At 36.7% G+C, this 22,876-nt stretch overlaps 2 protein-coding genes across 2 annotated transcripts; both read right to left on the bottom strand.

The window, feature by feature from the left end:
• Window positions 1-2,070: 2,070 nt before the first annotated feature.
• On the bottom strand, window positions 2,071-4,738 carry LOC106050653 (dermatopontin-like). Its single transcript, XM_013205681.2, has 2 exons — window positions 4,436-4,738; window positions 2,071-2,514 (listed from the first exon to the last, which is right to left on the bottom strand). Exons 1-2 carry the CDS (start codon window positions 4,644-4,646, stop codon window positions 2,222-2,224), a joined length of 504 nt encoding a protein of 167 aa, XP_013061135.2. The 5' UTR covers window positions 4,647-4,738; the 3' UTR covers window positions 2,071-2,221.
• Window positions 4,739-6,425: 1,687 nt separating this feature from the next.
• LOC106050654 (uncharacterized) lies at window positions 6,426-22,720 on the bottom strand. The gene is made up of 6 exons (XM_056039321.1): window positions 22,498-22,720; window positions 16,172-16,272; window positions 14,633-14,673; window positions 13,773-13,962; window positions 10,525-10,687; window positions 6,426-10,089 (listed from the first exon to the last, which is right to left on the bottom strand). Exons 2-6 carry the CDS (start codon window positions 16,201-16,203, stop codon window positions 9,493-9,495), a joined length of 1,023 nt encoding a protein of 340 aa, XP_055895296.1. The 5' UTR covers window positions 16,204-16,272; window positions 22,498-22,720; the 3' UTR covers window positions 6,426-9,492.
• Between the last annotated feature and the right edge of the window lie 156 nt (window positions 22,721-22,876).

Here is a 22,876-nt window from a genome sequence, read left to right as displayed (position 1 = left end):
CATTGGCCGTGTAACTGCTTGTTTAAGTAACATTTCTCAGACGAAAAGACATTTTTCAGTATTTAATCATTCACAAAAATATACATTTGGAATTCTATACACATTTTATTCACGTTCTAGGCCTACTATATGATAAGACTTAATCCAAGGAGAGTCTAGCTATTTCTTTGTCTCTTATGTCAGCATGTGCTGAATGGTGAAACCATTCAAACAGTAAAATCAAGTCGGTAACACGTTAGCCCCTCTCAAGACTATTTTGTATGGGGGGAGGTAGATAGTTAATGATAGTTTTGTATTTCATATCTTCTAGTATTTGTGCCGAAAATATTTTTAAAGCTTGCAATGCTTACCAAACAGATGGTCCAAAGGTAGACCCTTTGGGGCCGCATTTGAGTTTGTGTGAAAACACAAACTCTCTTGGTAATTTTGTTTCTATCTAGTTTTTAAAGTTTATTCTTTCTTTTTGTCCTCCTTTCCAAATCCTCTTTTCTGTTCTTCTTTGTGTGCGCAAACTTCTGTTGACGTATGATGCACTAAGGATAAGTGTGAGAATAGTAATAGATTGACCTGTCTCAAAGCCTCAAAAGTTTAACCAGTGACAAACAGTGAAACTGACAGTGAAGCGATTTAGAAGTTGTATTTAGATTCTTTAATTACATACCTCAATTAGTAGCACATAAAGGTCCTTCTACTCATTGTGTAACCATCTCCTTTTTTTTTTTAAATGAAAGTCTGTATTTTACATGATAAGATAAGGTTCACGACTTTTAATACTGCAATTGTTGACACCAAGTCTGCTTTATTAATCCTAATTGGAAATGCATTGCGTAGGCCTACCTGGACTACAACATTACTAGAGATGTGACCCTTGAATGACTTCGTCACACAGACTCTTTAGCATAATTCACTTTCCCTAGTTACCGAGCAGCACCGAATTTCACCGAGTAAGGAACACATTGTAAATGGTTTTACAGATAGCCTGTAAGGGAGACAATACAATGTGGTCTATGTTTAATTGTGGGTGATGTCCCTTCTTTATGCCGTTTTTGTTTTAATTTTTGTATCGTCTCTATCTATCTATCTATCTGTCTATCTGTCTGTCTATCTATCTATCTATCTATCTATCTATCTATCTATCTATCTATCTATCTATCTATCTATCTATCTATCTATCTATCTATCTGTCTGTCTATCTATCTATCTATCTATCTATCTATCTATCTATCTATCTATCTATCTATCTATCTATACGAGGGTAAATCTTTAAATAGCAAGCTTTTGGTGTATTCGGTGTACAGAATACGGATATATTGATAAATCGAGTAAACACAATTTTTGTGTTCTTTTAGGTACTGTAGAATCAAATTTCTAAACCATATGCATACAAATGGTATGATAATATATATAAGTCTGTGTTCTAAACTTTTTCGCTTGGAGCACAAAGTAACTGCTATTCATCCTATTAGCTTGCAAACTCTTTATGGGTTTAATTTAAAAAAAAAAACAACAAACTGTTTATTTGAATATGACTTCGGGTCTCAAACAAGGAAATCCTATGCTGAACTGGGAGTTGAACACTTAGTGAGGTTTTGACAGAGCGTCGCATGAGGTTTGCGGGGCATGTTCTACGACAAAATGAACTACGCATACCAAGAGTTGCGATGACATGGAGGCCAATACGAGGAAAGCGCAAACATATAACTTGGCGCCACACTTTCATGAAGGACCTCAGAACAGTGGACACCAGGTGGGAGGAGGCTTCAGACATTACCAGTGACATATTTTTGTGGAGACAGCTTGCTGCCCAATGCGCCGAACGTCGCGGTAGGACCTAAGTCTAAGTAAGTGTGGAAACTGGACACTGGATGGATGGGTATTTCGAAAACGGCTCTAGCGATTTTTTCTAGAAATTTGATAGTTTGATTCCATGGTTCGACCGTTATAAATTTTCACAATATAATCAGTTTTTCTCTCTTACTGTGTTTAACTTTTTAAGTAAAAAAAAAATCCCCAATACCAGAAGAGCAATGTGTGGTGTATGGTGCAAACAATAATGTTGAACGAAAGTAATATTAGTGATTGCTTTATTTAAATTAGGTAACACTTATTTGTATAAAAATGTATTTACTTTTTTATTATTTTAAATTGTGTAGTCAAGTTACATTTTTATCTCGAGTCTCGAGCATACTCCAAAAAAACAATGAAGTCAAAAAGTCTGTATTTACACTTTACAAAGTTTAAATTTCCACACTCTGTCTTCAAAAGCGACGTCATGCTGACTGATGGCTCCTTTAATGGCTTGGCCAGCAGACACTTCCAGTAGCATGGGTCCGTTAAACTGATTGACTTGCTCGCTCACGTGACACCCTGTGGTGGCCTTTGACATGACGTCACAGCAGCGGAACGTGAATCGCCTATCCTCGATCTGGTTGTCATGGTAACTGCGTATTCCGGTCAGAACTTTTTTCCCAGGGCATGAATATGACAAAGGAAGTCCGAAGTCATTGGCATAACCTGAACAAAACAAGCAAAATATTTTTAAAATCCTGTTTTTTTTTTAAAAAAAGCTTATCTAAAGGGGAAGAAGTCCGTCTTTAAAACTATATATCTCAATAATGTACTAGTTATTTACCTTATTCGATATCAAACAAATGTAGACACTGCGCCCACCCTCATGAAACCGTAAACCATATTCTCTTTGAATGCCCCTTCCTAACCCACTTAACTTCAACTACAGCCCAACATAACCAACACCCTGTACGGCAGTGCTGAACAACTGAAGAAAACAGCACACTATTTTTTCCTTGGCACAGTCTGCAAAAGAGCTCACAGCTCAGCAGCAAAAAAGCTGACTAGAAGAAGAAGAAGTGGGGAGGGGGGTTTCTACAATTTGTTTTGGCGGGTCGAATGGAACCACGTTGTGGCAGGATCTGGCCCTCGGGCCGTATTTTGAGCATCGCTGTTTTAGATGAATGATTAAGCGAAGCTGACTGGAAAGACTCAATGCAAGCATGAAGCATTACAAGAATTGAATCAATTGAGAACTCAAGAGACCAACCATCAGTTTCATAAAGTAGAAACTTTGTTTTCTCATGAAATCAACCAAGCATGATAAGTTGACCTTCCATTTCGCTTTGAGGTGGTGACAAATCCTTTCTAAAGTTCTGACAAGTTAATGATTGACAAACGTATTTATATAAAATGCCTCAATCGGAAGATCAACGTCCGTTTCATAATTGGTCACAAAAAAATAATGTCGACACCAAATTAAGGGAATTGTGTCTCCTGTTGAGTTCAATGTAGATGGTACAGAAATAAGTTAACCAATACCTTTCTAGTTTTTTTCCTTTACATTGTTTTCTTAATTATCTAAATTAATGAACATTAAAATGTAGTATGTGTGTATTTTTTTTAAAATTTTTAAGTCATCATTATCATCATCAAACTTGAAGGCTTGAGAGGTTCAAATCCTCTCTTGCACAAGCCCTAGACAAAAACTCTATTGTGTTGCATAGTGCGTGTATGTCACCATACAGGTGGAGAATTTTTGGTTTCCCAGACCTGTGGAGACGGAGATCAACAAGTCTGGGGCAGTCAAAAAGAATATGAGACACGAACTCCCCCCCCCCCTCCCCCAAGCGGGAGCACCGTCAGTCAAAGTTTGCCCCGAGTCGTGCAAAATATGAGCCAACGGGACAGTGGCCTGTCTTGCACTGTGCTATAATAGCTTGCTGAGTAGTCTCCACCACGAAGGAGCGCCCCATGTGCCCCCAGACTCTGTGGGCTTTTTGGGACTTAAAACCAATTTAACATTTCTATTTTTTTTGGATTGTTACCAGAGCATGATGGAACGTTACAGCCTGCTCGGTAGGTGGTGTTAGCCCTCGTTGGTGGGCAAAGGAGTCAGCAATAGTGTTTTGTGACTCGGCACCCTTTTGCATTATGACAGGGGTTGATTTATACTTTGTGAAGACATGATGAAAGTGTCTATATTTTTTTTTGGTTGGGGGGGGCATGGTCCAAGGCTTTGCAAAGCCTGTAGTGCATGTATGCACAAAGTAACTGCTATTCCTCCTATTAGCTTGCAAACTCTTTATGGGTTTAAATAAAAAAAACCAACAAACTGTTTATTTGAATATGACTTCGGGTCTCAAACAAGGAAATCCTATGCTGAACTCGGAGTTGAACACTTAGTGAGGTTTTGAAAGAGCGTCGCATGAGGCATATACATCTTTATTTGTATGTGCGTGTCTGTATAGAAATGTGTACATAAAATAAAATAGCACTGAAATTTATATTATTTGGTTCGTGGTTTTCCAAAATTAGAAATACCTGGGTACTTTGAAAACTTTAGAAAGTTTCATTACAAAACAAAGATATAGTTATTTAGGTCTTACAAAGAAATGAGACACAGACAATATATTTGAGTACCTACCACTGGTGGAGCAAGTCTGAGTCACATTCTCGGTTCTACAGCCAAATTCCCACTGTCTGTCCTCAAGCAGCACATCGTAAACACTGGACACTCGGCTTATAACTTGACCTGCTGGACACTGGAAGTCAAACGGTTGTCCCGGGAGATTTATGTACGCACAATCGGTCAGAACACAGAGAGCAAAAACAAAACTCAACTTCTGAAACAGCATTTTCTTCGTCTGAATGTGGCAACGTCTAGTGCTTTGAGTGATGTGATGGTTACTTTGTGAGGCTCAGTTTGTGATAGTGGTTTCAGAACTTAAGCCTCACCTTTTATAAAGATCTAGGAAAGCTAACAAAATTTTATGACACGATTTCTTTGAACGTAACATTTGAAAAAAAAAAGTTGACATTGTCAGAATTGTAGGCGTATCATAAAAACAAATATATATTAATGCTAAATTGTCACGGTTTTGTTGTGCACTCTTGGGTTAAATCGTTATTAAGTAAGAAAGTTAAAATTAGAAGCCAGATTTCAGATCTTTTTTCTTTTTTTTATATTTGTTTTTTCCATTTTTATATATCTAGATCTAGTTTTGTTAAATTAACCATTTGTTGCAGCAATGTCTGACATTACGTCACTGTAACTATGGCAAGTAGCGGGTTTGTACGAAAATAAACTCTGACCTGGTTTTTAGGCTTACCACCAGACGAGACAAGATTGAACAAAATTGCGTAATGCGTGACGTTAAATTAACTTGGCATACCGGATATAGGCCGAGCAGACGTCAAACTAAAAAAAAGTGACCTTAAACTATTTTCACTTTTTTTTAATTATTTTACTTTATCACTTGTTAGCAGACGATAAAGTTATTAAAAGAATCAACACTTTCGGTTAGACTATTTTTAGATAGCGGGAAGTAATTAAGGTACTTTGAATTCTTGATAATTAGTTGGCGCTAAGAACACTTGTTTATATTTTTCGTATTTCATTTCAGAGGCGTTGCAATAAATCTGGGAAGGGACATGACAATGACTTCTCAGCATGCTTCGTATTGCTTTTTCAGAATAGTTGGTTCTGTATGAAACACATTGTTAGCAAAACTTAGGCCTCGGTCTAAAATTTTTCTTTTTATGATCTAAAAACAAAGTTATACATTAAACCATGATTAAACCAAAAACAGTAGACATTGCCAAATAAAGATCAGTCTGTTTTGTGTTCTTTCCCTTCATATGTAGTGGCTTTTTAATGGTTTTTGATTTCATTGTGCATATAATTTAATTAAATTTACAAATTAATTTAATTATAAATGTCAGCAACACATAAGGACAATATCTATCTATCTATCTATCTATCTATCTATCTATCTATCTATCTATCTATCTATCTATCTATCTATCTATCTATCTATCTATCTATCAATCTGTTTGTCTGTTTGCCTGTCTGCCTATCTATGTATCTATGTATCTATCTATCTATCTATCTATCTATCTATCTATCTATCTATCTATCTATCTATCTATCTATCTATCTCTCTCTATCTATCTGTCTGTCTGTCTGTCTGTCTCTATCTATCTATCTATCTATCTATCTATCTATCTATCTATCTATCTATCTATCTATCTATCTATCTATCTATCTATCTATCTATCTATCTGTCTGTCTGTCTGTCTGTCTGTCTGTCTGTCTGTCTGTCTGCCTGCCTGCCTGCCTGCCTGCCTATCTATCTATCTATCTATCTATCTATCTATCTATCTATCTATCTATCTATCTATCTATCTATCTATCTATCTATCTATCTATCTATCTATCTATCTATCTATCTATCTATCTATCTATCTATCTATCTATCTATCTATCTATCTATCTATCTATCTATCTATCTATCTATATATATATATATATATATATATGTCTATCTATCACACACACACACAAACGCACACACACGTATATATATATATACTACATTTATATATAATAGAGAAGGAGCAACATTTAATCTTGTGATGCATAGTTTATTTGCAGTATCTTTATTTGAGCAAAGATCTGTCAATTATGAATTTTCATACTGAAGGCCACTGACAGTAACCTGTTCTTTGTTGACATTTTGATTTGATTCTAAACAGCTAAAAAATAGAGCACAAAATTATTTTAAGGTTTTAAAATGTAGGTCAACTTGTACTATTCCATATGGTGGGAAGCGTGGTCGAGAGGCTTGAACTTGGCTTGGCTTAGCTACCTTGAAGGGGGCTCGAGGTTCGACACCCGACTCGGACAGAGTTGTGTTTACTGAGCGCCTAAAGGCAGCACGGAAAACCAACTCCTAGATACCCTCTCCCCATGAAAGTATGAAAGTAGCGCTATATAAAAGCTATAATAATAATAATGGGCCCCTTCCAAGGCGCGTTTTGTACTTAGGATGCAGTAACTCATAATTTATTTATAAATACAGTTGAATTTTTTTATAGTTCGACTGATAGGAGACAGGGAGGATGTCATTCGCCGAAAACGTCGCACTACCAAAAGTTAGATGAACTTCAAATAATTTTACAAATTAATGTGTCAAGACAAATCAATTTAAATTTATTGCAATAAGTCTTTCTTTTATGTATTCATCTAAAAAGTACAAAACATATGATTTCAAATTTCACAGTCTGTAGGCCTACTAGATTACAATTTAAATCTTACCACGGCGCCACCTCAGATTAGTGAGTGTGTCAGATTATCAAGTGTGTCAGATTATGAAGAGTCGGACTATCAAGTGTCGGACTATCAAGTGTCGGACTACAATGACAACCTCTTATAATCTCCTTTATTTTCTTCTCTCTTTTTATAATATTTTATATAATTGGCCTATGGCTTAGATTAACTGTAATAATAATAAACTAGTTACTTGAATGTAATGCACCATTTAGGACTATAAAATGAACATGAACACTTTTCACACTGTTTGAAGATGGTAAATTTTCTTATTTGTAGAAACTTTTAAACACCTCATTGTTCAACCACAGAATAAAGGAGCTACGATCAAATTGTGTTTACATAATAGACTAACAATCTTTATCAATGTAGACATGGGCCTCTTTTAATTCTATCCATTCTTTTTAGGCTTTTAATTATTTCTTATCTAAACTGTTTTGCTTGTTCATAAGAAAACCAAACAGCAATGGTAGACACACTTTAGAAAAATGAAATAAAAAACATAGAACTTGTAATGAGTAAATATAAACTTATAACAACATTGCTAGCACATAGTGTTGTACAATAACTGTACACACTGGCAAGTTTATAGACTCCTCGAATGTTGAATTTAGGAAGCAATCGGCAACATCTTTTATTTGACTAGAATCATCATCATCATCATCATCATCATCATCATCATCATCATCATCATCATCATCATCTGTCCCTTGAGGTGCTGTGAAGTTCGTGTAACCAAATCTCTCCATTTGTTCCCGGTCAGCGGCTGTTTTTAGAAGGATATCAAGAGTGAAGCCGGTACAGTCTTTTACGTTTTCCAGTTATTCTTCCTTCACTGTACCTTTAACTCTCTCTCTCTCCCTAATTATTTTTCATGTTGAGAAGAAATTATTTTTTTCTTATTTGTATTTCAGTAGCCTGTTAGGGGTTAACTTCAATAATGGTTTTATTTTAATCAGAAAATATTATAATTGATATAGATAGATGTATGCCCTTTTTAAATAACACAAATTAAAGTTTACAAACCCACAAATTAAGTTACTTTAATAGGGTCAAATCAACGGTGGCATCGTCGAACGGGAGAGAAAGAGTTAAGTTTACTTTTGACAGTGAGTCTTGTCTTATAATATGACCAAACCAGCTCAACTTTCAATTCTTCATAGTATGGCTGTGTTGCACCTTTTGTCAGCCAGTGACTTGTTAAAAGTACAAACTAATTTGTGTTCTTTTCTTGGTGTCTGATACCCAGCATTTCTCAGTAGCTTTTACCCTCAAAGTCGTGAATTCTTCTTCCAGCCTCACCGTTCAGTGTCAAACTTTCACAACCACTATAAATGTTAAAATCTCCCACTAAAGAGCGACATGTGTATGTTCCAAAGAAATCAGGAAATTCAGGTGAAATGGGGATATCATTTTTAAAAATCCAAGTGAAGTGTTAAATCTCAACTGAACTATTGTAAAGTTTGATTAATAAAAAAAATGATCAGAAAAGTAAAAGTGTATAAACATTATGAATGATAAGGCAAAAGTGGATTTGTGTTACATATAAACACTAATACACTTATTTTACAACAATCCAGTAACAGACAAAGAGCTATCCGGTAACAGGCAAAGAGCTATCCAGTAACAGGCAAAGAGCTATCCAGTAACAGGCAAAGAGCTATCCAGTAACAGACAAAGAGCTATCCGGTAACAGACAAAGAGCTATCCAGTAACAGACAAAGAGCTATCCAGTAACAGACAAAGAGCTATCCAGTAACAGACAAAGAGCTATCCAGTATTTGTCTCACTTTGTTTAGCCACAGGATTAAAGTATAACCTAATAGATGTTTTGTATTTACTCTCCTTGAAAGGCACTGTTCATATTATGCAGAAAGACACACATCTATTTTAAATCACATAAACTGCTAATCTAATCCAACTTTTCTAATGTACCGAAATTTTTGGACAAACATAAATCTTAAGCTTAATATTAGAATCTACATGTTTTGATGTATGCGGTGCATATATACAGACCAAATCGGCCAGGAAAACCATCGACTTAGCAGAATTTACATCGCTGATTAACATGCTTTGTTAGATTGCCACACAAATACGCGTAGGACCCAATTATCTTCTCGTTTGAAGTAACGTCGGTAACTTATAAGATAAGATAAAAATCTTACTTAAAGTCTTCGAATGATAATGTTTTGTCATGAATGAAATCGCTGATAGACATGCTGATAAATACGCGAAGGACCTAATTATCTTCTTTTTTGAAGTAACGTCGGTAACTTATGAGATAAATCTTACTTAAAGTCTTCCAATGATAATGTATATCTGTATGTAAAAGTTCATATGAAAAGACAAATCTTCAAGTCTTCTTATAATATTTATCTGTACGTAAAAGCTAGTTGCATTCCCGAAACAAGATCTGCCGTGCTATGGCACATTTTCCACCAGGACCACCCGTCGTCATACCCCGTGACTACTGGGGCGCCCGAGCAACCGGGGCAGGTGGGTGTGGTGTATATAGACACTCGAAGCCGGTGGCTGTGTTTCCAGGAATGCTCCCTGAGAAAGCGCGACAGGAATCCGGCCTTGTCCGGGATCTTGTGATACTCCATCAGCTCTCCAACTGAGAACGTCTTTGAAGTCCCGTGAGGGTGAGACACGACCATGGCGTAGTCTGTCATGGAGCTGTCCTTTATGGACCGCGGTATGGCAGCTCCAAGGACCTTCGCCTCCTCCACTAAGCGATGAATCTTTGGGATAAAGTCTGTGTCGTGGCTGAGGCAGCGCAGAAGAACCATGTCGTCATTTCCGGTGGCGTCTTTCCGTACGTCGTGACCCTTCAGCGTCACGACTCCCTGTCTGTCCGGAGTGTCGAAGAAAAACTCCACCTCGGTGCTCTGCGCCTCCTTGGCGTCAAAAACGACATGCCGGTTGGTCCAGACGTCAATGAAGCCGTAAACGTAATGGTCAGTTCCCTGGAGGAAGAAAGAGAGACGATATAAACAAATTAATAAAGCTTCCAGACACCTGCACGCCCAAAGGAGGACAGAGCCTTAAAAAGTAGAACTTTAAAAACTAGGAATATTGGAGATTTTCATTATAACACGATTTAACAAATGTCTTTGTATATAACGCAATATTTGCTTTCTGATTACTTCTTATAATGTAAACGAAAAATAGTAGCTTTTGTTTTTGAAAGGCCACGAAACAGTTGGTATTATCATATGATAGTCTCTTAATTCTTGTTGTAATGTAATGTGTTATCCCTCCCCCTGTTTAGACTATTGTAATCTTGTGAAGAGTTATGAATTTGCATACGGCGTACAATGGAGCCAAGATGGCTAAATAAATAACTCCTTGGAAATATTAATTTACTTAAAATAGATCAACTTAACAGTTGGGTGACTCACGCTAAGAATGCAGGCGTCGTCCTTGCAAGGGAACTCGTGTATGTTCTTGACATCCACCACCTGATCCACGCACCCAGTGGCGCCCCTGTACACGCAGCGCCCCACAATCTTATGGAAAGGGTCGTCTTTGGCTCTCCCAGAGCTGGTGTGCTTGACCTTAATCCTAAGAAGTAGAACGCATACGTGTATGATGTCTGCATTCAAACAATGAAACTTAGCAGACGACCAGAATTAGGAAATATTTATATACCGGTATAGAAAAGAGCTCAGAGATAGTTAAGTCTCTACAAAATGCATTATGCTGAAAGGTCAAGGTAGATTGCTTTAGAACATGGCTAAGTACTCTTCTGAAAGGAGTTTCTTTTATTTCTATTTAAGATTTTCGCGGTGCATTTTCGATTCTAGACAATGTCAAGGACACGATATTAAAAGACCATTGTTGCCAACGAAATAATAACAAGCAAAATAAAAAAATCCTTTAAAAAAAAAAAAACAAAGCTTAACAAAGCTTTTCTAAAGGGGAAGAATTCTGCCCTTAAAACTTTACCTACCAATAATGTTCAAGTTATTTCCCTTATTCGATATCAAACCAAATAATCAATTGCCAATAATTAATTGACTACATGGTTAATTTCTGTTTATTGATTTTTCAAGTTCTGTTTGGTGCAATAAATTATCGTTTAAAGTATCAATCTGATTGGAGACTACATTTAGGGAGAAATAGCGTTAACCATTATTTAAGAGGACTAAACCCAACAAATTTAACCATATCTATAAATACTGAAGTATTAGTTTCCCTTATTGGTATCAAACAAAATAAGGAATTACCAGTAATTAATTATCTAATTGGTTACTTTTTTAGCGGCTCCTAAAGGGGAAAAGACGCTATTAGTTTTGTGCGAAATGTCTGTCCGTCTGTCCGTCCGTCCCGTTTAGATCTCGTAAACTAGAAAAGATATTGAAAATCCGACATCACAATATTTTAGTCCATTCAAAGTTCTGATGCAACGGCTACTTTTTTTTCTGAAAGCGAAAAAATCTAATTTTTAAAATCAGTTATGCAAGCATTATTTTAAAGAGAAAAAGCTAATTAGTATGCATTAAGAGTTAGACCTACATTAAAACGAATAGTAATCTTGTAAACATCATTTTCGTGAACATTTTTTTAATTGAGGAATAATTTCTTTTTGTTTTGCTTGAGCATTCGAAAAAGAGATTGATCCTTTTTAAAACAATAACATCTATTATAAGACTTCAGTTAGGCCAGTAGAGACGCGGTAGCTGATCGGTAAAGCGCTTGGCTTCCGAACCGGGGGCCCCGGGTTCGAATCCTGGTGAAGACTGGGATTTTCAACTTCGGAATCCTTAGGCGCCTCTGAGTCCACCCAGCTCTAATGGGTACCTGACATTAGTTGGGGAAAAGTAAAGGCGGTTGGTCGTTGTGCTGGCTACATGACACCCACGTTAACCGTAGGCCACAAAAACAGATGAACTTTACATCATCTGCCCTATAGACCACAAGGTCTGAAAGGGGAACTAGTTAGGCCAGTTTCACATCTAACTTTGCATTCACTTGCACCTATCCTTTGATCTGCTGTACCGTTGGGGCACTACACAAGATCTGTCAACCTTCTTTCTCCATTCTTATCTCTCATTTGTCTTTGATATAATTTCATTTGGATGTTCTTTCTGAAAATATTGAAGCCTGCCTGGGTGGATCACTTCGGGGGCCGATTTTGAGTTTGTGTTTCCACACAAACTGTCTTTGTAATCTTGTTTTTTTATTGATTCGTGTCTTGATTATGCCAATGAATAATTGTGCTAAGTTTCAACTTGATCTGAGATAGACAGACAGACAGACAGACAGGCAGAGTGAGTTAATATAAGCTTTGTAAAATGTAGTTTATGCTACAAGCAAAAGATATTAGAAATTTGATATTACAATTGCAAAAAAAAAGTGCATGACATTTATCGTATACTTACTAAATGACATATCTAATCAAAATTTGGAACTCCTTCTGCACGCCGGATACACCAAATAACTAGCTATTTAAAGTTTTCCGCCATAACAGAAAATTTACAGAAACCACAGACATTGTAAAATGGCGTAAAATCTTATTTAAAAAAATAAAATTCATTCCCTTAAGGAACTTTGCTTACTAATGCTAATAATACTCTACAAAAACAATTTCAAAAATGATATCAATGTCAAAAACTTACAGAAGCATATAAACGGAGTATTTGAAAAATAATATCTGGCTTTAAACAACTACTGATATTGGTCTTAGATTTTTGGCAAGTTTTATTGCTAACTGTACTACCAGCAATCACACTTGTCAGCCAAAAGGCCTTCAAGTCAATCGACGGGCTATTACGGTTGAATTCTTCTGGCCTAACCGAAAAAAAAAAACAACTTTTTTTTGTTTTAAAGATACGATATTCATTTTCTGATTTCTTTTTTTTTTATTTTTATTGTTATCCTCCTTCTTGAGTTACTATACAATCCGTCCCACAAATCTGTCCTCAAAGTCATTAACTTCGCCACCCCAAAAAGCTGTTTCTAATCTAATGTATGAAACAGAACGGCTGATTGGGTACCGCCAACTGGACATTTTCCCAACTGACTCTGGTCCATAACACATGAAAACTTTGAGACATCTGCAATAGTTGTTTGCACGTGAATAATGTGTCTGTCACGTTTAGCCCATGTGTAGTGTGTCGAATGTCTGTCACGTTTAGCCCATGTGTTGTGTGTCGAATGTCTGACACGTTTAGCCCATGTGTTGTGTGTCGGATGTCTGTCACGTTGAGCCCATGTGTAGTGTGTCGAATGTCTGTCACGTTTAGCCCATGTGTTGTGTGTCGAATGTCTGTCACGTTTAGCTCATGTGTTGTGTGTCGAATGTCTGTCACGTTTAGCCCATGTGTTGTGTGTCGGATGTCTGTCACGTTTAGCCCATGTGTTGTGTGTCGGATGTCTGTCACGTTGAGCCCATGTGTTGTGTGTCGAATGTCTGTCACGTTTAGCAAATGTGTTGTGTGTCGAATGTCTGTCACGTTTAGCGCATGTGTTGTGTGTCGAATGTCTGTCACGTTGAGCCAATGTGTTGTGTGTCGAATGTCTGTCACGTTTAGCCCATGTGTTGTGTGTCGGATGTCTGTCACGTTGAGCCCATGTGTTGTGTGTCGAATGTCTGTCACGTTGAGACCATGTGTTGTGAGTCAAACACGCATACAAAAACGACTACCTTACAACCAGCGGACTGAAGGCTGTCACATAGTCCATGACACACTGATGTCTTAACGGAAGGGGAAAGTTCTCCAATGTCAACTCATTGATGGGCACCAATTTCTCGTGCCCTGGGTTCTTGATACAAGTCAGTTGTCTGTGCCTGAGGTCTGAGTCCCTCTGGAAGAGCTCGATCTCCAAGTGTTCTTCTGAAACACAGAGTTGTGAAGAATAGATTCAAACTTACGAGGTCTGAAAATGAAAAGATCACTCCGCACATTGACCAATCAACATAAAAAAAAACTCTTAACAACATAACGAGTCATCACCATAGCAACTCTGTGAGCAGACGACACAAGATATTCCTATTTCCTATTTCAGGGTTGCAGATTAGTTTGGATCAGTCATGTAAGTTTATTTTTAATAGATCGAGACTAACAATAATACAGCTGTGCGACTAGAAATATTTTTACCAATTGTTTTTGGTTAGCTCTACTTTATGCTTTGAACTTTCTAACTACGCTATGATCCTATCCGTGACTGGACCAGTTGGGCAAATGGGATGGGGGGGGGGGGGAAAGAAGGAGTTACCTGGGTGAAGATTACCATGATAGCTTATTGAAATGTATTTTATTAAAACAAACCGTTGTACTACTCGAATTCGAACTCGAGTGCTCAAGCAAATACACAAACCAATGTGCCAGCGAAGTGCTTTGAAAATTTTAGAGGTGTTTTTTTTTTTACACATTCTGTGAAACATTTATTGCTCAGTTTTTTTTTTATTTTGATGATGAGATTCAAAAGTTCTTCGAATTCGTTTAAATTATTTGTCGCTCATAAGCCTGATTAAAAATAACAATAAAGCAACTGAAAACTTACCTTTGAAATACTGCGATTTGCTTTTTGCCAGATGGTTTGAACTGTTGACGATAAATTGAAGTTTAAACAAAATATACCTTTAAAATTTACACTCATATATATTATAGTGTGCAAACAATGTACTACGTGCTATAAGATAAATGGTAATATTTTACAATATTTTTCTAGTCAAGGATGCACAAATTTGCATACAATTTAAACTGTTCACAATACATAGAATCAGTGCTTTATTGTGACGGTATGCACCGGTACCGGCACCTATTGCAATGTGAGAAAAAATTATTACTTTTCTTGTATTTTAACGTTTATTATTAATTTATTAGTATTTTAAAAAAAAAGATTGAAGATTTCCACTCTATTTACAGTTAGCGTCCTTTGAATCTATTTTTTTGAGTTCTTTTTTGTTTTAAAGATCATTTCAACGAAATAAGTATCTGGGAGAAGGTTTACTCGCTACCTTTTAAATTAAAATAAGAAATAATAAGAGAAAGTTGGTCGACACTGAATTCGAACTCAAGCCTCCATGATGTAACGCCGACGTGTTTGCCACTCAGCTATTCAAGTACTTTAAAAAAGATAAAAGGTTTTAAAATCTATGATAAGTTTAAGTTTTTAGCGAACGACATGATTCACTACACAAGACTTGCCTCCCATTAGTAAATTTCTGTAAAGAAATAATTAATTACGACTAATTGATTAGCTGATTGGTTAACTTTTTGATTGATTCATGTGTTGTCATTCACAATGAATAATTATGCAAATTTTCAACTTGATCCGAGAATGGGAAATTGTAGACAAAAATGTGTACAAGAATCCACCCGGACAGACATACGGATCTGTAAGCGTTATAATTGCAAAAAGATATTGACTTGCAGTCTAAATAATAAGAAAAAGTGCAGTATTTTATTGTGAAAACGGCGACCTGAAACCTACATCTTCTCTCACATTTTCAGCACAGATAAACCTTTGTTTGTCAGTAGACTACTTATGTTCTACAATGTATTGTTATGACTTTGTCCATGCGCACCACCATCCAGGCTAGTGCAGAGATGCGCACTTCTAGTAACCAAACTAGAACAGGATGTTGACATGAAGAGACTAACGATTTCCGCCCAAGTAGAGAGCCAATATGGAGATGCTGTACTCAAGGCAGTTGCCCTTTGTGTTTGTCATGTCTCAGTGTAAATAAATATCGATGTACCTCGTTGAGTTGCCTCATTTAAGTTATTACAGTATCTTTACTTTGCACCTGTCATCTTGGTTTGGATTTAAAATGTATGTTTTGCGATCTTTGTATAAAAACACATAGCCTGCGCTTCTCTACACTCGGTTATACTGACCTATAAATCTAAAGTGTATCTGTGTAGCCAAACTAATGGCTGCCTTCTAGAACATTTTTTCCCCTAATTACCAGTGTATTAGTCCTTAGCACGCAATGTCGCTGTTTGCCAAATAAGTTTTGCAGAGACTCGTCTGGCGATAAAAAAAAACCCTCAAAAACAGTAACAGTTGAACGTAAATGTATCAATCTGAACTGACCATTGTCCATCTATCTTCTTGTACTGTGCCATGTCCGGTGATCATGCACCTCCTCAGCGTGACAAACTGGTCAAGTCTTGGCAGTGAAAATAATTCGTTATCTGAAATTGGCGAACATTAAAATTGGTTAATTGAATAAAACGAATGGAGCATTGGACTGAGTTCACCGACCGAAGACCCTCACTTCAAACGTTTCTCCATACTCCCTAAAAAAGTAGTTCCGATTTATGTGCAGGCATGTAACAAATGGATAGAAACAGAGTGATGGGGGTAGTCTAAATTTTAATGTTCAACATATTTATCTGCCAATTAGCTTGACTCTTCTTCCACAAGTAGGAGATAAAAACGAATGGCTCGCGTGCTAACCAGAGATTAATTAACCACAAAGCTTTCGCAAGAACTCGGCTTAAAGTGTTTCTGGTATCATTGAGAGAATGTGTTTATTTTGCATCAACCTCAATAAAAATAGGTGTTTGTTTGTGAGCTATTAGAGCACAATATGCAAATATTTCTTTTGTATAATCCCTTCTTAGCTTGCCAACTCTTCATGGGCGGAACATAAAAACTGCTATGGATTTCGAAAATGGGTCTAACGATTTTCCTCGAAATTTGACTTTGGTAAAACAATTACTAGCTAATTGGCCACACAGGGAAAACTCTGATATGACCGTTGCAGTTTCTCAAAATAGAATAGTCTTAAAATTAAATCTACGATATAACTTTTCAGTGGCAATGCCCGCAAGTAAAGAGTTAAAAGACGTCCAGGAACATTGAATGATAGAAATCGTCATCTGGACGGATAGAGTTAATTTGTGACAGTACATAATATCATCAATATGTATTACACTTTATTAATACACAACATCAATACTATATCTCTACTTAGAGTCAGTATTCTAGTCAAGACTACTGTCTTTGAATGATTTTTTTAATCACCAAATTAAAATGTAATATACTCTGAGTAGCTTTATACATGGGCCTGAACAGCCCTTTTTTTTTCGGGATAGGAAGTTGGTGCGAGGTAAAAAAGAATTCCCTTTTTTTTAAAGTACCGTTCATTAGTTGTTACGTGCGAAGTAATCTGTCGTAAGAAATTTATCCGCTTCATAAAGGAGGAATTATGTATAAAACATAAACTCTTTTTAATGTTTCTTTCCTCATATCCTGTCAAAATATGTCGACTTATAGATTAGTCTCTATACACTCAAATTGAAAACGCTATGTTTGTTTCTTTTACATGTTTCGAATGTTCCTTCAGAGTTGAAGATAGTTTACTTCCTAGTCCAAACCTCCCGCAGGACGACGGGGGATGGGAGCGGGCAGGATTTGAACCCTCGACCATCGATAAATATGAACGAAAGTCCAATTCGTAAACAGCACGACCAGGCAGCCATTATGTACAATGCACATCAAGAAACAGAAAACTGGGTCAAGGCAGTCTTCCAAACATTATTTTATGCACAACGTACAACTTGAAAAGAACGAATGGTGCACATAATTGAATGCTTGCTACTTTATCTGAAACAAATAAAAAACGATTTTTAGTGCGGCAGGGGGAACAACCGTATAGAAATACAAAATAGAAATACATATTGGAAAACCTGCTGGATAAAAGTCAGGAGCTACAACACAGCACAGTTAATTTGTAACTTTCTGATTCATTCGGAAATAAATGCATTTTTTAAACGTTGATTATATTCTCTCAGACGTATTATAAGTGTTTAATAGCAACTTGAAAATGTTATCTTTGCATCTCTTATGTATGGCAACCATACATCTCTTAGTTTTGGTAATCTTGTCTTATTATATTCTTGATACTAATTCTTCAGAGCAGATTATTACCATATCAGTTCAAACATTGATAGGCTGACATTAGAGAGTTCTATATAAGGCGGAAAGATTATGAATAGATAGATTTTTGGTGTATATCCGGTGTATAGAATAAAGGAAGATTTGATAAGCTTTGTTTTTAAAAAAGGTAAATGATAATTTTTGTGCGCTTTTAGCTCTGCAGAATCAAATTTTCTTAAATTCTTACAGTTACAGATCAGTTTTTTAAAAAATTAAGTTGGCAGAATTGAAGTTCACCTTAGCATCCTTGACCTTGTTTAGCGTACTGTAAAAATCCCCAATACCATTTCATGGTACTAAATAAGTCAGAGGTCTTTCCTTTCAAGCAGTGTTACAATACAAGGTAAAGTTCAACATTTCCAGACCTTGCGACCTATGGAGACAAACGAGGTAAAACTCATCTGTTTCTAGGGCCGACGGTTAACGAGGGTTTCATGTGGCCAGCACAAAGACCAACCGCCACTTGTTCCCTATCGTTTGCCAGTTACCTGGTATTAGGTACTTATTATATTGGCTAAAACTCTGGAGTCTACCCTAAAATTCTGAAATTTAATATCTTAGTCGATACTGGGATTCAAACTTAAGATTCTTTGGTTTAGGAGCTAAGCGCTTTACCACTCAGCCACCTCGTCCCATATTATAACAATAGCATTCCACGTTAAAAAAGACATCATTAAAATCAACTCATCCTTTCTCTCTCTCTCTTCGTTTTCTCTCTCTTTCTCTTTTTCACACTCTCTCAACTCACTCTATCTCTCTCTCTCTCTCTCTCTCTCTTTCATCCGCCACCTGGAGCCTTTAAATCACACAAATATATCATTGTCTCAATCCCTATTATCGACGCGTGAAATCCGAGACATAAAATATGCACAATGAATAAGGTCAGCGGGTAAAAGATGTCTAGACCAACACCATATACATCAAGAGACCAGGGCGATGGATCATGTTCTCATGAATTAAACATATGCGGCTGGACAGCAAGGAACATAATAACAGAAGTCTGGCATAATTCTTTGCAGTTATTGGACATATAACAAACATTTTTTGTTTTTATAAAACTCACTGGAGAATATAAAAGCACAGACATGCAATTTAGATATTCACATTAAGTATAAAGAGGCCCACAGCATATTTTCTGTAAGAAGTTTGAATCCATCCATGAGCTATCCAGAGTCTTTCTTTCTTCTCATTCTAGCAGGTGATAATGTATTACCAGATCGTGGTCGAGAGGCCAAGTGCGCTTGAACTTGGCTTGGCTTGGATACCTAGAAGGGGGCTCGAGGTTCGACACCCGACTCGTGCAGCACGGAAAACCAACTCCTAGATACCCCCTCCCCCCACTGGTCCACAAATGAGATTGGACCAAAAGCTATAAGCATGAAAGTAGCGCTTTATAAAAGCTATAATAGTAATAACAATATAAGCCAAGATCTCCATTTTGATAACACATTGGGTCTATATATCTATACGAAAAACGCATATAAAAAAAAACACAAATCTAATATGAAATGTAGTTGTATCAATTAGTTTGTATCAGTCATTTAATTAAATTTGTTTGATCTAGACTAACAATAACGTTATCAATATTTTTACCACTTGTTTTTGTTGAACGCAATTTCATGCTTTTAGCTTTCTCACTACGTTACAATCCTATCCCTTATCTGGACAAGTTGGGAAATGGAAGGGGCGGGGGAGAAAGAACGGGGTATTTGGATGATCGCTTTTTTTTTATTATTGGTTCTTGTGTCGGCATGTAAAAGAAATAATTGTGCAAAATTTCAGCTTAATCCGAGATTGGGTGAGGGAGAAATAACGTGTACAAACTTTTAACCAGACAGACAGACAGACAGACAGAGTGAGTTGATATAAGCTAAGTAAAAAAAAAGTGATGCGCTGTTTATTGTGTTGGCTGTTGCAATGCTGAATAGCATTATAGAACTGGTAGAATAGCATCATAGAACTGGTAGAAAAGCATCATAGAACTGGTAGAATAGCATCATAGAACTGGTAGAACAGCATTATAGAACTGGTAGAACAGCATTATAGAACTGGTAGAATAGCATCATAGAACTGGTAGAACAGCATTATAGAACTGGTAGAATAGCATCATAGAACTGGTAGAACAGCATTATAGAACTGGTAGAACAGCATTATAGAACTGGTAGAACAGCATCATAGAACTGGTAGAACAGCATTATAGAACTGGTAGAACAGCATTATAGAACTGGTAGAATAGCATCATAGAACTGGTAGAACAGCATCATAGAACTGGTAGAATAGCATCATAGAACTGGTAGAACAGCATTATAGAACTGGTAGAACAGCATTATAGAACTGGTAGAATAGCATCATAGAACTGGTAGAATAGCATCATAGAACTGGTAGAACAGCATCATAGAACTGGTAGAACAGCATCATAGAACTGGTAGAACAGCATTATAGAACTGGTAGAATAGCATCATAGAACTGGTAGAACAGCATCATAGAACTGGTAGAATAGCATCATAGAACTGGTAGAATAGCATCATAGAACTGGTAGAACAGCATTATAGAACTGGTAGAATAGCATCATAGAACTGATAGAATAGCATCATAGAACTGGTAGAATAGCATCATAGAACTGATAGAATAGCATCATAGATCTTATAGAAGGCAATACCCCCCCCCCCCCCCCCCAACCCCAAGACGTATTGGATTTTAACGAACTAACAAATACTAAAGTTAGCAAAACAATAATTGTAAAAATACAATTGAAATATTATTTACTCGGACTCTCTTATTTTGTAAGAGAAAAAAAAAGACAAAAACAATTTAGAAGGTATATTAAGTTTTGCAATCAACAAACTTGAGTCTAACAAAATAACAAGCCAAAAAAAAGTAATTCCTATTTTATGAAGCAGATGGTGATATATCATTTCTTGTTTTATTTATTTCTATAAATGTTTCATTATTGCAGGGGATATTCCCAGTAATGAAGCCGTATGACGTCATGGATCACAATTTAGTTTTTCTTTGACGTCAATCTCATTGATAAAAAGACAAAAACAAAATCCTTTGGTTTTAGATATTCTAGACCAGTGAATTTTTTTGTTTTGTTCTTGTCAACTTGTTTGACCTGTACAGAAAATGTGACTGTTTTTAAGAAACACAACATAATGGGCATTCTAAAACATACCATTACAAAAATATGGCGGCATTGTCGCTAAGTTACGTCTAGAGTTGAGTGATTTAGGAAAATATTGACCAAGAAGTCAAGAAATGAGTCAACTGTAATGGAGGCTATAGAGTTGCTCACATTTTAAGAAGAGAAATGAAACATAAAAAGGTGCTTGCTAGCAGTGATGGAAGCAAATCGTCCAGTAAAAAAAATGCAGTTGACGCTGTGCCGCCTTTCTGGCATGACAACAGCAAAACGAGTGGATAATGTTGTTGAAAATCTCCATTCAAAACTAAATGACAGAGCAGCAGATTTCGAAATCATTTCTATTGCCGCTGAGAAGTGACACCAACTGGAGCTGATTGACTTACAAAGCCAGACTTCCCTGCTTAAGAAATTTAATTTCCAGCATTACAATCAATGCTGTTGTCCTCATAAACCTTGAACATTTTCCGAAATGCTAGGTACGATCACATGCACTTAATTTAGTAGAAAAACTTTTTCAGTCATAAGTTACCTGAAACCCTTAATACGTGATTGACTTATGGCTGTAAGTAGGCCTACTGGAGCCTCGGGATTGTAATAAAACTATTTAAAACGGTTTAGTTTCTATTTCATTTTTTAAAATTATTTTCGTATATGTGGCCCGCGACATGAGTGTCGGAAATTAAAATGGCCCGCAGGCCGTATAAAATTGGGCATCACTGTTCTAGACCGTGTTGCGGCCCTTGACTCTTTATGCCTAAAATGTTTATGTGGCCCTTAGAATGAAAAGGTCTGAGCGCCACTGTTGTGAATCGACAGTAAGTGTTGTTAGAGGTTATAATGTATTAGCTTTGTATTGTCGTGAAACGTTGAGCGGCCCACGAATATTGTATACATTTAACTCTTTCTCTACATGTTCCAATGGAATTATTCATTTTACTCATCACTCGGACTCTAGGACAGTATTTATTTTTATTATTATTATTGCTATTATTATTATTGTTATTATTTCACTATCCTGTTTTTGCTTAAACCTCAATAACTTTTTTGTTTGTAATCAGAAAATATTATTTTTGGTATTTGGTATAGACTTAAAGAAGATTGCATGCTCCTTTTGCACAATGCAAAATAATGTTCATAAAACTAAAAATTAATTTGATGTAATGGGGTCAAATCGACGCTGGGATCGTCGATTAGGAGAGAAAGAGTTAAAGTCTATGAAACATTTCAAGATATTAACCAAACCAGGAAAGGAGGTTCACAGCAACACAAGTGCATGTCTCTCAGACATGTTTCAAATTGTTACTTATTAGCCTACGTATCAAGTACTCACCTATCAATTACAGGTAGATAACAAGCGTGCAACAGGTGTGCTTCCTTGAGTTAAGCCCTGTGAGTGAAACAGCTTACCACCGAGAGCCCGGCTTGGAAGAGAGCAAACACCAGGGCGAAGCCAACATGGCTATTTAAAAACAACAACTTCAGGATTTGTGTGTGTGCGCGCGTGTGTGCGTGTGTGTGTGAGAGCACACAGCAGTAAAACGTCATCAGTGTTGAGCACACGAGTGACACTTCCCCCCCCCCCAATCTCTGTGTCTCCCTCCCCCTTCCCCCCCCCCCCCTCCCATCTTCAGTATGCTCACCAGCCAATATTGAGTTTCACAACATTTACATCAACGAGAGTTCTCTCCCCCCCCCTCCCCCACCCCCCG

The sequence above is a fragment of the Biomphalaria glabrata genome, chromosome 8, assembly GCF_947242115.1.
Source record: "Biomphalaria glabrata chromosome 8, xgBioGlab47.1, whole genome shotgun sequence".
Taxonomy (NCBI): Eukaryota; Metazoa; Mollusca; class Gastropoda; family Planorbidae; genus Biomphalaria; species Biomphalaria glabrata.
The sequence above is the reverse complement of the archived record's forward strand: the minus strand, read 5'-3'. Positions and strand labels throughout refer to the sequence as shown.